The 14,497-nt window shown below is 37.4% G+C and overlaps 1 protein-coding gene across 1 annotated transcript in view; it reads left to right on the top strand.

The window, feature by feature from the left end:
• The window catches only part of itgbl1 (integrin, beta-like 1), a 44,972-nt gene that overhangs the window by 12,403 nt on the left and 18,072 nt on the right, over positions 1-14,497 (top strand). The window contains exons 3-7 of the mRNA XM_044132070.1: positions 3,108-3,254; positions 5,256-5,378; positions 6,993-7,133; positions 13,197-13,337; positions 13,651-13,797. Coding sequence (XP_043988005.1) covers positions 3,108-3,254; positions 5,256-5,378; positions 6,993-7,133; positions 13,197-13,337; positions 13,651-13,797 — 699 coding nt within the window. The remainder of the gene's footprint in view (positions 1-3,107; positions 3,255-5,255; positions 5,379-6,992; positions 7,134-13,196; positions 13,338-13,650; positions 13,798-14,497) is intronic.

Below are 14,497 nucleotides of genomic sequence, written 5' to 3'. Positions count from 1 at the left end.
TTGAATAAAAACTAAAGATCTAAATACATAAATTATCACAATAGTAAAACACCTTATAGCTGCAAGAGAGGAAGTTCTCTTCGTTTATTAGCCTGTGTAATAGTGACTGGAGGTTCCACATAGAGATAGATTATAATGTGTTTTGCAGGAGTTATTTCATGATCTGGAAACCACAATAGTCACATTCAGTACCAAAACCTGTGAATACACGCTACATACTTCAACGAAACCTCCATTATCTGGACATGTTCTCTAATCTAGTGATTAGAGAATTCCCAGAATTATTCTGGGAGTTTATCAAAATGTTTTACTGAAATCATCATTTCAAATGTTTAGGCCTTTTTTTTGTTGTTGTTTGTTTTTTTTACACAAGACATTGAGGTAGCTCTGCTGCTTAAGGGGAACCACAGCACATCAATGACTCATCCTTCATCTTCTTCTTTAGCTTGGACAAATCTTCTTTAGCTTGCTAAACCAATTCAGGCTGTTTGACTCTATGAACATTTTAGTAAATGAGGGGTATCTAATGGTCCCTGCACAACATATGCTTCATTACAGTTAGGATATTTTAAATGTTTGACAGATGATTATATCTAGTCATCTAGCTTTAGAAAATTGTTTAGCACATGCTTTTTTTTGTGCACCAATTATTTTTTGCTGGTGATGCTGACACACATGCATCCTCTTCTACCAGTCCTGTGAGAATGTATGCGATCACTGCTGAGGATTTCTGCTGTACACGTCTGTCAGTGGAATGCTGCAATGACCCTGACACATTATATCACATGGAATTACTGCTCAGGAAGCACTAAAAAAGATAAACTGTCCAAAGACGGGAAGCTTCCAACCCACATAAATTTTGACCCAGAAGACAAAGCGGGCTGTTTTATGTGTCTCAGTGATTGTCAAGTGGAGATTGATGATGGCTAGTGGGCGGCAGTGACTTTATAATATCCAATTCTGTCGCAGAGTTTTGCAGTCTACTATTTACAAAAGCCTTAAGGGTAAATACAAAAGAACACGTCAGTAAATTAGACTGCAACAATGCTGGATTAAATATTTTATTAAATAATCCAGACTGCACAGTGGTGCAGTTGGTAGAGCTGTTGCCTTGCAGCAAGAAGGTCCTGGGTTCGATTCCTGGCCCGGGATCTTTCTGCATGGAGTTTGCATGTTCTCCCTGTGCATGGTGGGTTCTCTCTGGGTTCTCCGGCTTCCTCCCACAGTCCAAAAACATGACTGTCAGGTTAATTGGTCTCTCTAAATTATTCCTAGGTGTGTGAGTGTGTGTGTGAATGGTTGTTTTTCTTGTATGTCTCTGTGTTGCCCTGCGACAGACTGGCGACCTGTCCAGGGTGAACCCCGCCTCTCGCCTGGAACGTAGCTGGAGATAGACACCAGCAACCCTCCTGACCCCATTAGGGACAAGGGTGATTAGAAAATGGATGGATGGATTAAATAATCCAAAAGAGTTTGTATCTTTGTGATGGAGAGTAGATGTATGTATACAATTTTTGTGTCCAGTAATTATTACAATGCTACATATGTACCTACAAAGCAATTTCTATGATTGTAAAGCACAATATGACTGCAGTTCATTTGGCATATCCTATTTGTTGTCACTTTTTTGTATTTTATTAAATCTACAGACATAATTCTGTAAAATCTCAATTTGTGCTTCTTTTGTCTATAAATGCATCAAATAGTGAGAACCCTGTTGTTTGTATCACTAATAATAGCGACACCAGAACAAATAGTAAATGTGTGTCACAGACGTGGGCTCTGACAATTGAGACAAATCAAAAGCATGCATTGCACTATGCAGAGTGACACTGTCTTCACTGAGGCACATTCGTTCAGCCCTGCATGCAGCACGCTCCATACCAAGAGAATGGAGTTAAAAATAATTTTATTAGTTTATAGCAACCTGTTGTTATGGTATCAACCATTCAGACCACTCAGGTCTTCGGGTTCTGGGGATGCAGATTAGACCAGAACCAGAAGATCTGAGTGGTTCTGGTCTAATCTGCATCCCTAGAACCAAAATACCAAAATTAACCATGGACAAGCAGGGTTCAGATTATATGCATGACAAATATGGAACAAAAGTCCAGAAAACTAAAAAACATCTGAAACACAGAGTTCTTTTAAATCAAGGCTAAAACCTTACCTTTTTAGGGTTGCATTTGATTAGTAGCAAATTGATGTATATTAATAATTTTGACTATGACATTTGTTCATAACAGCATTTGTGTGTTTCTTGTTTCATAATTAATGACTGTAGGATGGTTTTATGATGTAAAGCACTTTGAACAAAATGTAATTTTTCTACATAGTGTGTTTTTCAATAACATTATAAGTGGTAAGTTAGAAAAACAAAGATTGACTGAAATATTCAATTAATATCTCAGATTAGAGAATGCAATTTAATTATTCTTTTAATTAGATTTTTTTCCCCCGGCAGCTACACTGGAGTCTAGGTGCACTCTTATTCTGCAATTTGCAATATTTCCGGTTCTTCTTTGTTTTCAAGAGTCAGTTTTCCTTGAACAAGTCCCCAGAGATGTTTCCATAAGGAGAAGAGATGAGGGGACCTCCATGTTCCTAATGACTGATGTATAGCCCTTCAAAACAACGCCACATTTACATGATGAACGAGTCAGGAGAAGCATCAAGCATGACATGCAAGGTCCCTCACTGCTAAAAGGCAATGAGAGCAGCATTCATAATAACTTTGTTGACAGCTTTCATTTGCATCAAATGCTTCCTCCTTTTTCCTCTTCTTTGTGTTGCTCAATGTGGCCATCAGAGTAATGAGATACAATGACGGCAGTCTATCTGGGTATCTGAACACAGAACTGTGTTTTCATGGATGAATTCATATGGGATGCTGGCATGTCAAAGGCATTGGAAAACTTGGTAGTGGTTGCTTAAAAAACATTTACTTATAGTAATTTTCTGACACAATCCCATTCACCTGAAAGTGCAATGTTAGACTACATATTTTTGAAATAACGTTCATGTCCTTGTTTTGATGTGAAGCACTGGTAACCTGCACGCTTCCCTGCACTTATAAACGGCATGTGGTGTGTTATGTTTCCCCTCAGACCGTGGCTACTGTGACTGTGGGATGTGTGAGTGTGACGAAGGCTGGTTTGGAGAGGCTTGCCAGTTTCAGGAGGAGTGTAGCCTATCAGGCAAGAAGAGCAGAGAGCTGTGCAAAAATCAACAGGGGGTGGTCTGCTCCAACAGAGGTACTGCAACAATACATCAAAACACAGCATTCGAAAACAACAAGGTTTAGAAAGCTGCAAATCTACTGCAAAGATCCTAAATTAATCCTAATTCTTGAAATTTTTTTTGTTTTGTTTTTTTACATTTTGTCATGCTACAACCAGAAACTTCAGTGTATGGGGTTTGAGATTTTATGTAATAGACAAACTCAAAGTAGTGCATCATTAGTGAAACAAAAATAAATTGATATGTTTTCCAAAACCTTTACAAAACAAAAGTGGAAATAGCAACATGTAATTGTTTGCCCTTTAGGTGAAGACCTCTGAGGTAAGTTGAAAAGCGCTTTTCAAATAACATCATCAAGACCAAAGAACGCACCAGGTCAAGGATATTCATGTGGAGATGTTATAAAGCAGGATTAGGTTCTAAAATAATATTCCAAGACTCAAAAGAAGTACTGTTTAATCCATGATCCAAGACATGAATTAAACAGTTCACACAGACACCCGCCTCAAATAATTGCTGTACCCCTAAACTGACAAGCCAGGAAAGGAGAATAGTAATCAGTGAGGACCTGATTATTACTTTGAAGGAGCTTTTGAGTTTCACAGCTGAGATGGAAGAAAAAAAAACTGTTGACAAGACAACTGTAAGAAATACATTCATGAAAATGGCAAGGAGAAAGTTGTTTTTGAATAAAAAACAAGACGAAGTATACAGGTCAGATGAAACCAGAACATTTTGGCCCAAATTCAGCATGTGCGTTCATGCAGAGAAATAAGAGTGAAGATGAGCTCGAGCACAGTACCTCCCACTGGGAAACGTGGTGCTGGCAGCAGCTAGCTGTTTGGATGCTTTTCATTGTCAGGGATAGGGAAGTTAAACCTAAATCTAGGGGAGAATCTTTATCAAGACTTGAACATACATGTTTAGATGCTCTCTATCCAATCTGACTTAGGTTGTTCTATTTTGCACAGAAGATTGGTTTAAATCTTCTCAAGATATACAAATCTGCCAACGATTAGAAAAACGTGCCATAATTTTCAGATTTTTATTTTTAATTTTTTGCTAAGAAAATGTAAACTCACCTGCATCTTTTTTTCTTCCACTTCACTACTATGCACTACTTTAAAAAAAAAAAAAAAAAAACGATTTCAGGAGCCAGCTAATACCTTCAGAGACAGCTTTTATGTTTCTCTGCTTTGGTCAAGAGTCTCCACATATTTCAATAAGATATTGTCCTTCTTCTTGGAAAAAAAAAAAAGAAACTACATAAATATGTATTAACAGCTATCTTTCCTTTACTTACTGGTGAACCACTACCTGGCATTCAAATTTAACTAAGCAGCTAATATAAAAATAAAAATTTTGAAAGACGTCTAAGAATGCTACTACCACAATCTAATATTTGAACCCCTAATAGCTTGTCTCTGAGTAATTCCATCCCACTGGCCATGTGTTTGTGTCTCGATGTTGCATGGATGATGTTAGGTCAACCATCGGTCAAGGCTGTTTTTCAAACATGTACAGCCAGTTGCCCATCTGGGCATCTCCACTCGTCTCAGATGCTTTCAGCTAAATGAGGAATAAGCAAATCTCAGTGGGTGTGTGCATAGCCGTGTGGGACGTGTATAAGAGTGTGTGTGAAAGCATAGGATGTGGCCTATTGGAATATGTAGAAATGCTAATGTATTCACCGCATGTGTCTGTTTAGCCTTCTGCTTCTTCAACACCTAATCCAAAACGTGCCAAAAAAAAAAAAAAAAAAACAAGAAAAAAAACCCACCACCACCTTTAGTTGTCAAACACCAGCTTAAACCTGCTGGCACTTGATGCAAAAATACTTCCCTCAATGAACAGCTGTAAACCAGATTCTTTAATCTCCCAGTTCACTGCATCAAAATATTTTACTCACACACCATTTAAATGCAAGTATCTACTGCAAAGTTTAACACAGACTCTGAGCCTGGGTGGTTGTGTGTAAGACTTTTTAATTTTATTTATTTATTTTTTTTTTACAGGGACCTGTCACTGTGGGAGCTGCATGTGTGACCAAAATGATGACAAGGGCTTAGTGACGGGACGCTTCTGTGAATGTGATGATGGCGAATGTCTGGAGGAAGACACGGGAGAGGTTTGTGGAGGTAGATTACACTCACAGTTGCTCAACTATAAGAGACATTGCATTAAGAAACAAATGAGTTTTAATGACAATTTTATGAAGATGAGACATCCAGAGATTGGCAGCACTTGTAATTTTATGACTGCTTTATCTGTTTTGTGCATTAAATTTGCAACTGAACGTCTGCTGAACTACTGGTAAAACGTACATATAGTTTTAAATATTGCAGTTAGGTTTTGCGTGTCTAGGATCAACGTCTCAGGGAGATATGGAATCATAAAGGCATAGGCTCTGCATTTATCTACGTCTGAACTTGGTCACAGAGAAAGGACCAGAAAGATCATATGCAGTGCCTTGCATTTTGTTACATTTGAAATTATGGCATGATAGGTTATCACAAATTAGCACGTAACGAAGCAATTGAATTTTTCAAATAGAAATCTCAATACTTGTGCCATTAATTTGCATTCTGCATCCCTCCAAATCTCCCAGTTCAATACTAAGCAAATTTCTTGATTGAAATGTTACCAGCTTTACTGATCTGCTGACAGATTTTTGGTCATTTTGTTCCCTGTATGCCTCTTTACATTATTGTGCTGGAACCATCCTTCCTTCTGGAGATTGTGTGTACAGACTATATTCTGCAACACATACATGTAGGCCAAAAAAGTTCAACTTTTGTTTCACCTGACTAGAGCACTTTTTCCAAATATTTGATGTGTCAAAAAGTTGAGTTTGATGAATATTTGATGGGACTTTGTGTGACTCTCTTTCCATGAAGGCTTGCTAGACCCCACTCATCCAGGCTAGATTTACACAAGTAATTGTTGTCCTGTCTATATATTGCTCTCTGGTGCACTGGATTTACTAGGCAGTTGGTAGCATTGTATTTCATTCACAGGCATCAGATTAAAGGCACCAGAACACAAATGCATTTTGGATTTCTGAAATATTTTGAAAACTGGGAGTCTTTTTTATTCCCTTTCATATTAATGCACTACTTTGAGTTGTTTTCTTTGACAAAATCCTAATGAAATACATTAATGTATTTCATACCTGACGAAAAAGGAAAATATTAAAGGAGAGGAACCTTTTTTCAACATACTGTTCATGCAGTTTGTATGCTTCTTGCTCATATCCCGCCCTGCAGCAGCACATAAAATGTGTTACATTACACTGCATAATCAACTTTAGACATTAAGCGATGTTCAGCATCTGTTCAATGGAGTCAGTCAGGAGTAGTTTACACACACAAGGCAACAATATCAAAGTTTAAAACTCATTTCTGGAGAAAGAAATGTTGCTTCTGATTTCAGATTGCAAATCTTGCGGTGATATATTAAATGCATTCTTTATCTTATCAAAAAAAAAAATAAACCTTTGCAATAGCATTACAAAGCTCGACATTAAAGCTGCCAGCTGATAGATTTAAAATATATGCCACGTTCTTTGTAAATGATCTTTGTTTATGTTTGACTAAATTCAGGTTGTGGCTGACAAATGTGCAAAAGTAGAAATTACAAAATCAAGAGTAATGTCAAATCTGATATCTGCAGAAAATAGGATTGGTAATATCTAGAAGTATGTCTATCAATCTCTTGGATGAGAATTTATGAGTTCTTCCATGTCCTTCCAGGCCATGGCCAGTGTTACTGTGGAAACTGTTACTGTGCTGCTGGTTGGCATGGAGACAAATGTGAGTTCCAGTGTGACATCAGCCCATGGGAAAGCAAGCGGAAATGCACATCTCCAGATGGCAAAATCTGCAGCAACAGAGGTTTGTTTGTCCTCTTCACTGTTAACATAAGACATTACAGAAACTCAAAAAATAGTATTATTGAATACAAAGAAAATGTAGAACCATTCCAGAAAACCGTCACTGATCCCAGTTAAATATCTGATTGCAAAGAATCACAACTTTATTTCATATAAATAAACTTGGAAGTTTTCCATCTGGACAAATTTTCATTAGCATATTGACAGTGGTTTGCAAAACCATAAAACTGCAGAATGGAGAGGGATGAATAATAAGCTTCAGACCTATTAACATAAACAGCGTGACCGTAATGATTTCGTTGTATTTGTGTTGCCTAGAAACAAGAAACAAGCTTAAGAGGCGCAGTCAAATTTCTTATCTGTTTCAGTCATCATAAGGATAAAATTCACCTCGAAAAATAAAACGTATTCTTATATTAGTCTTTCCTCCCAGATTTTACCTTTCATAAAATAACTCTAATTTGTGTATCATCATCATCATCATCAAAATGAGACTATCTTCATTTCAGCCATCAAATGATAAATCATCAAGTTTATGATATTAATCAGTCTTCTCATTAAAAAAGCTGCTTTGAGAAAGGGATTGTTTAAAACAGCAGGATGAAGGGCTTGTGCAAAATGTTGCTTTTGCTAAACGTGCCTGATGGGTAACATGGAAGCACCGGTTCAGTGCTTTTCATCCTGTTTGAATAGCCCAAATTATAAAACAGTCAGGAAACACGCAGAACTAAACATAACCCAGACTCTAGACTGCCTTAAAAAGAATCATGCTCTGTGACTCATCAGAGCATGGCGAGCAAGCAATCAGTGGAATATCTCATTTAAGTTAACTGAAGTGCTCCTCCAGGATTTCAGGGAATTTCTCAAAAATTTATTGCAGCGGTCTGGGTGAGGGCTCCGCAACCGGTTGGTTGAAATAAGGCTGCATGGGAGTCCCATCAAAGAGCTGCAAGTTCTGGTCAAGAGCACAACTGTCAAAATAAAAAAAAAGAAGAAGAAGAAAGTATACCAGGGTGGCCAGTTTTGTGTTGCAGATGTTGATTTTCCCAGTGAGAGAGTTTTGAGAGGTTCAGCTTCTGTAATCACTGGTAATTATTTAGGAAAAAAGTTTATATGCAAATGAGAAAGGACTACTCTAAAATAAATTTGATTTATTTTTCATTGGATGTGGGTCCATTTTTTATTTTTTATTTTTTTGTCTTTTATGTGCTGCATCTGACTGTGATAAATAAGGCAATTAATATAAATAACATGCTGGTCCAAACGTTAAAGGCATTGAGTGGAGCAATTTGCACATTTATTTGCGTCAGGTCTTCGTTCTAGAGTCAAAGGTTGAAATTAGAAGTTAGCTTTAACGGAGGCTCTTAATGGAGCTTTTTAAAACGTTAGTTTCAATAATACCCTCGCTGTGTAAGGGATGAAGCAGTTCAACATTTAGTTTCTGAATCTTTCAAAAATGTACTGATTTGTGCGATACTGTGAGAAATTGTTAGCATTTTCCTATTTGAGAATCACTGTACTATTTTTGTTCCATTGATGGAGAAACAAAAGGTCCGTGCTATGCTCAAACTGCAGTGAAGACACATTTTATTTGCTTTGCACATAATTCTGAACTGAACTGTCTCTTTGCTATGTTTGTTCTTTCTTTGTGTGCGCAAAACAAATGGAGTCGTTTGGTGGGTCAGGGCCTTTATTTTACGTCTTATGGGGCGAAATGAAAGAGTGGTGAAGAGATGAAGCAACAAAAAAAAAATGACAATACCAAAACAGATAGGAAGAACATCCTGATCAACAATGGGGTAAGTGAAGTTGGAGTAAGTCAGACTCTGCAAAGTTAAACAAAGTTAAAGAAATTACATGAAAATGGAATGCATGGAACACCACCAAGCAAATATATTAGTATTGTATTAATATTAATACTATTAAGACTTAATTTTTTTTTGTAAAAATAAAAAAGAATAATCTCAGCAATAAGAGACCACAAGAAATAAAATCAACAAAAAAAAAACCTTCCGCAATATAAAAAAAACTGAATATAGTTAATCTGTTAAAGAACCCTTAAAAACAGACATTCAGTAGCAGTTACCACAAATTTTAATTTGTATTATTCTTCACGTAAAAGGTTTTGAAACCGGTCCTACTGATCATTGACAATGGATGGAATGAGGATGGGGTGAGTCACATAATTAAGAAATGAGTTGATTTCATTATTGCGCACAGAACTGGACATGTAAAGTGTATCGTTAGGATTGAGATGGTAAATGTCTTCCTTCCATCCTTTCCTTGGCTAATCCTTTTCTTCTGACACTGTGGGATAAATAGCTTAATGATCTGACCTGCAGATAATTCTCTTTTAACTCACCAAAGTATCAAACCTCCTGCTTGGCTCACCTAGCCTTCCCACTAGACGGGATAAAATAAAACAGAAGCAAACTGCCAAAGGCTGCTACTAACATGACTCATTTTAATCAGAACTGTTTAATACTGAGAGACAGAGAGAAAGAGAAGACAGAGATGAGCCAGAGTGTTGGTTTATGCCTGGATAAAACATATAGCATAACTGCAACATTTAGAAAATAAGAAAGGTGTTTCTATTACCTCTCTTCAGTTCATCCATGATATTTATGATAATTCATAGATCTATTAATCCAGGACTGCAGGGCTATGAGGTGGTGAGGAAGACTGAACGCTCAGCCATAGGGCAGACATGCGGCAGCCTCAGCCCCTCCGGCCTGCCAGCTGGCCTTCTCCCCTGGGGCTCCCGGTGCTCTGTCTCCACCGATAAGAGGAAATAGGTTTCCACTGGCTGCTGCTTTGGTAATGCCTGGGCTAAAGATGCTAAACAAATGAAAAGAAAAGAGGGAAAAGATAAATGAAGGAATAAAGATTTAAAAAGTGAAGGAAAAGGAAATTCATTTTGGAGGCAGTTTTTTTTTGTTTTGTTTTTCTCCCCCCCAAGATAAAAAAAAATAAAATTACAGATCTTTGGAGAAGGCGGAAGGCAATTTTTGGAATAAATTTAGTCATGAATATTTAATTTTCTGGTATGCTGGAATGATTCTGGAAAAAAAAAAACTCATGAAAGGCATTGAAAAGAACACCCATCAAATAACCTTACCTCCTATTATAACAAATGCAATCTGCTGGCTTCCTTTTTAAAGGCAACGTTTTAATCCTGGGCAATTTATTCCGTCTGACTGCACCGAATTGGATTATGAGCTAAATTTAATTGGTCTGTACTGGAATGCATGTAATTACATTTGAATTCAACCTGCTAACTTTTACAGGATGTGCTGCCCTCGACATATGTGAACTACGTGGCTTGACAATCAGTAAAATGCCTCCTTAACATCAAGATGCTGAAGAGAGATGATTCCTTGTCAACAGGTTTATTAATGTTTCAAAGAGGACTCAACTAAAATAAACGTATAGATAAATAGTTAAGCATTAATTAGAAATGAAATAAATCACTTTGTTTTTAACACTGACAGCAGCGGCATTTCTTAACTTGCATTTTGTACGTCTGTTTTACATTAATAAATCATTTTTTTCTCTGTTCACTTATTCATAAGAACTAGTTTCACACTAACTCTATTTCACATCTAATGAAATAGATTATTAGGAGTGCTAACTCAACAGGACTAACTATATTGCCACAAAATAATATTTTCATAAAGAAAATGATCTACAATTATAAATAACATCAGAAGTGAGCCAGTAAATATGATTCTACCAAAATATATAAAATGTTTTTTGGTAGCTGGATTTATTTGAATTATAAAGCCTCTATACCATGCTTATTTTTTCCTTATTTATCTAATTCTCTTCTGAGTTTAAGTGTTTCTTAAACTGGAACAGTACTTTCCCTTCTTGGTGTTATTACACATCACTAAATAATTTCAGACAACTTGTCTAAAGAATCTTCACTTAACAGGAGGACTACTATTTGTATAAACCCGTATTTACACTGCATGCGTCTCTGCTCCACTCTGCTGCATACTTGGACCGGAGATGTTCCTGGCCACCCTTATTTGCTCCACTGTGAAACACAGAGGTGCTCCAAGAAGCATACATGGAAAAATAAAGACTGTGCAATAAATCTAGTCATAAAACAGATAAGAGGTATCATATAAAGTACTGTGGTTCTCAACTTCTAAAATTATTATTTTTCCATCGCTTTCTCTCCCACTTCATCCGAATCTACAAAAATGGAACTAGGTAAATATTACACAACAACCTTTTTTCCTCTTTTTTTTTTTATTCCAGCTTTCAGTCGAACTTCTACACAAAACCAAAATTCTTGGTTTTAATTGCTAGCAGGAGTTTTTGTTTAAGGATCTGTTTAGAAGAATATAGTGGCACGTAGACACTCCTACCACAACTCAAGCAACAGAACGTGATGTAATAAGTTTCAGAGTAAAATCCATACATTTTCTTTTATGCGTAGTCAAAAATGATACTTGCTGACAATCAATCAAATCAAATTTTATTTGTATAGCACATTTCAGCAGCAAGGCATTTCAAAGTGCTCCACATCAAATCAAACACAAAAACACAATGCAACATAGAATCAACAATAAAAACACAACATCAAGACAGATTCCGTCAATAAATTTGCAATTGATTACGTTTCAAATAAAACTCTAAACAAGTGGGTTTTTAGTTGAGATTTAAAGGAAGTCAGTGTTCCAGCTGTTTTACAGTTTTCTGGAAGTTTGTTCCAGATTTGTGGTGCATAGATGCTAAATGCTGCTTCTCCTCGTTTGGTTCTGGTTCTGGGGATGCAGAGCAGAACCAGAACCAGAACCTGAGAGGTTCTGGAAGGTTGATACAACAGCAGCAAATCTTTAATGTATTGTGGTGCTAAACCATTCAGTGATTTATAAACTAACAACAGTATTTTAAAGTCTATTCTTTGAGCTACAGGGAGCCAGTGGAGGGACTTTAAAAATGGTGTTATGTGCTCTATCTTCCTGGTTTTAGTGAGAACCCGAACAACAAATATGCAGAAATGCTTAGCTTAATATAGCTCGTTTTCCCGCTGATGTAGTCTGTCTCTGTGAATTATTATCACATTTCGGGCCTTTGAAGTTTGACTCTACACTTGCTCTGGCGTCTGGCAAAAATAGGATTGGTTCTAACTACACATGACACCGCCTTTCACCACTGTGCGGAGGTGGTGTAAACTCTGTCATTGACCATAACAGGTGCATATGTACCACGGAGTCAATTCCATGGCACAGCGGAGCAGAGATGCCCATTGGGTCTAAGATGAAATCCGGTCCCTCACAGTTACACAGGCTTCACTTCAATCTGCTGCTCTCCTCCATCCTCACCAGGAAAAGTTTCTCCATTCATATCTTGCCGCTTCATTGAGCTTCAAACGAGCGCCACTCCTTTGTACGATGTTAGGTTGCACAAACTGTAATATCTTTCATGGCAGTAGTGTTGATGCAGGTTTTTCTCCATCTGTGCCAGACAGTTTTGAACAGGTGCTGCACTTGTTGTTACAGAGCCTTGTACAGGTCAGAAACTTACTTACAGGAGCTGGAATGACATTCATCTTTTGAGTGAGAAGAGCAGCTGGTGTAAGTGAGTACAGGAAAAGAGAAGTGACAAGGTGCGGATACAAATAACACTCTTTTTTTTTACATTTATTTCTGTAAGTAAACTTGAAAACCACATTTTACTTTTCACTTACTTATTAATGAAGGTTATTATGTCATGCTGGTTTATCTAAAAAACAATAAAAGAAAGAAATTCAAATAAATTACATTGAGGTTTTGTATTTGTACCTGGACAAAATGTATAAAAATTCAAGGGGTGTGTATACAATAGATCTGTCAAAGAAAGCAAATTAAGTATAAAAATGCATAATCTCTTTGTTTTTTGACCTCATAGGATCCGATTTGTGAATCATAACATTGAAAGCTATTATCAATAACCTGTATACTTCCGATGGATAACGCAGTCGTTACTTCTAAATAACTGTAAAGACTCCTCATTCCCTGTACTGTAGAGCACCACGTAATTGACATAATGTCTTTTGTGTCTTTTACATTAGGTACCTGTGTGTGTGGGGAATGTACCTGCCATGATGTAGATCCCTCTGGCGACTGGGGGGATATTCATGGAGACACCTGTGAGTGCGATGAGAGGAACTGTCACACGACGTACGACCGATACACTGATGACTTCTGCTCAGGTCAGAATATTACTTGAAAAGGGGCAATGAAAAGATTGCAGTAAACCCCTTCTTTGTGGAATGTTTTCTTATGAGGCTAAATACAAACTTGCAAAGACAGTTTAGCGTACCTTTAGCCTTTGCCTTTACCTTTCTTAACAATCAACACAAAGCTTATGACTGATAATACTTCAGTGTAACATCACAGCCATTTAGGTGAATCTTCTATATGATTTAAAAATGTTAGGTGGAATGATTTCTGTTTCTTCTTCTCTCTCAGTTAGATGTATTTTCTTCTTGGTTTCTTTTACCTGTTCCCCTTTTCTCTGGGCAGGTCATGGTCAGTGTAACTGTGGCAGGTGTGACTGCAAGGATGGATGGACAGGGAAGAAGTGTGAGCACCCGCAAAGTTGCTCACTGTCTTTGGATAGCAGCCTGAAGAAATGCAGAGGAACTTCAAAACTACCCTGCAATGGACGAGGTATTCCTTGTTTGCCAAGGTCTCTGGTGCAAGCACACACACACATATATATATATATATATATATATATATATATATATATATATATATATATATATATATATATATATATATATATATATATATATATATGTTTGTATTGCAGTCACATTCTGAAGTTTTCTTAGTGTTCATGAGTGGATAATTGAAAATGACTTTCAGCACAAGTTGTGCAAATAGTTCCATCCATCCATTTTCTTACACCCTTCTTCCCTAATGGGGTCGGGAGGGTTGCTGGTTCATATCTCCAGCTGCGTTCCGGGCGAGAGGCGGGGTTCACCCTGGACAGGTCGCCAGTCTGTCGCAGGGCAACACAGAGACATACAGGACACACAACCATTCACACACACTCACACCTAGGGAGAATTTAGAGAAACCAATTAACCTGACAGTCAGGTTTTTGAACTGTGGGAGGAAGCCGGAGAACCCGGAGAGAACCCACCATGCACAGGGAGAACATGCAAACTCCATGCAGAAAGACCCCGGGCCGGGAATCGAACCCAGGACCTTCTTGCTGCAAGGCAACAGCTCTACCAACTGCGCCACTGTGCAGCCCTGTGCAAATAGTTGTGATACCTTTACTGGTGTATAGACTTCAGTGTTTTTTTGTTTTGTTTGTTTGTTGTTTTTTATTTTTTTTCATATATGAAATAATCACAAA

This window comes from Gambusia affinis, linkage group LG11, assembly GCF_019740435.1.
Source record: "Gambusia affinis linkage group LG11, SWU_Gaff_1.0, whole genome shotgun sequence".
NCBI classification, from domain to species: Eukaryota; Metazoa; Chordata; class Actinopteri; order Cyprinodontiformes; family Poeciliidae; genus Gambusia; species Gambusia affinis.
This window is presented reverse-complemented; position numbering and strand designations above follow the sequence as displayed.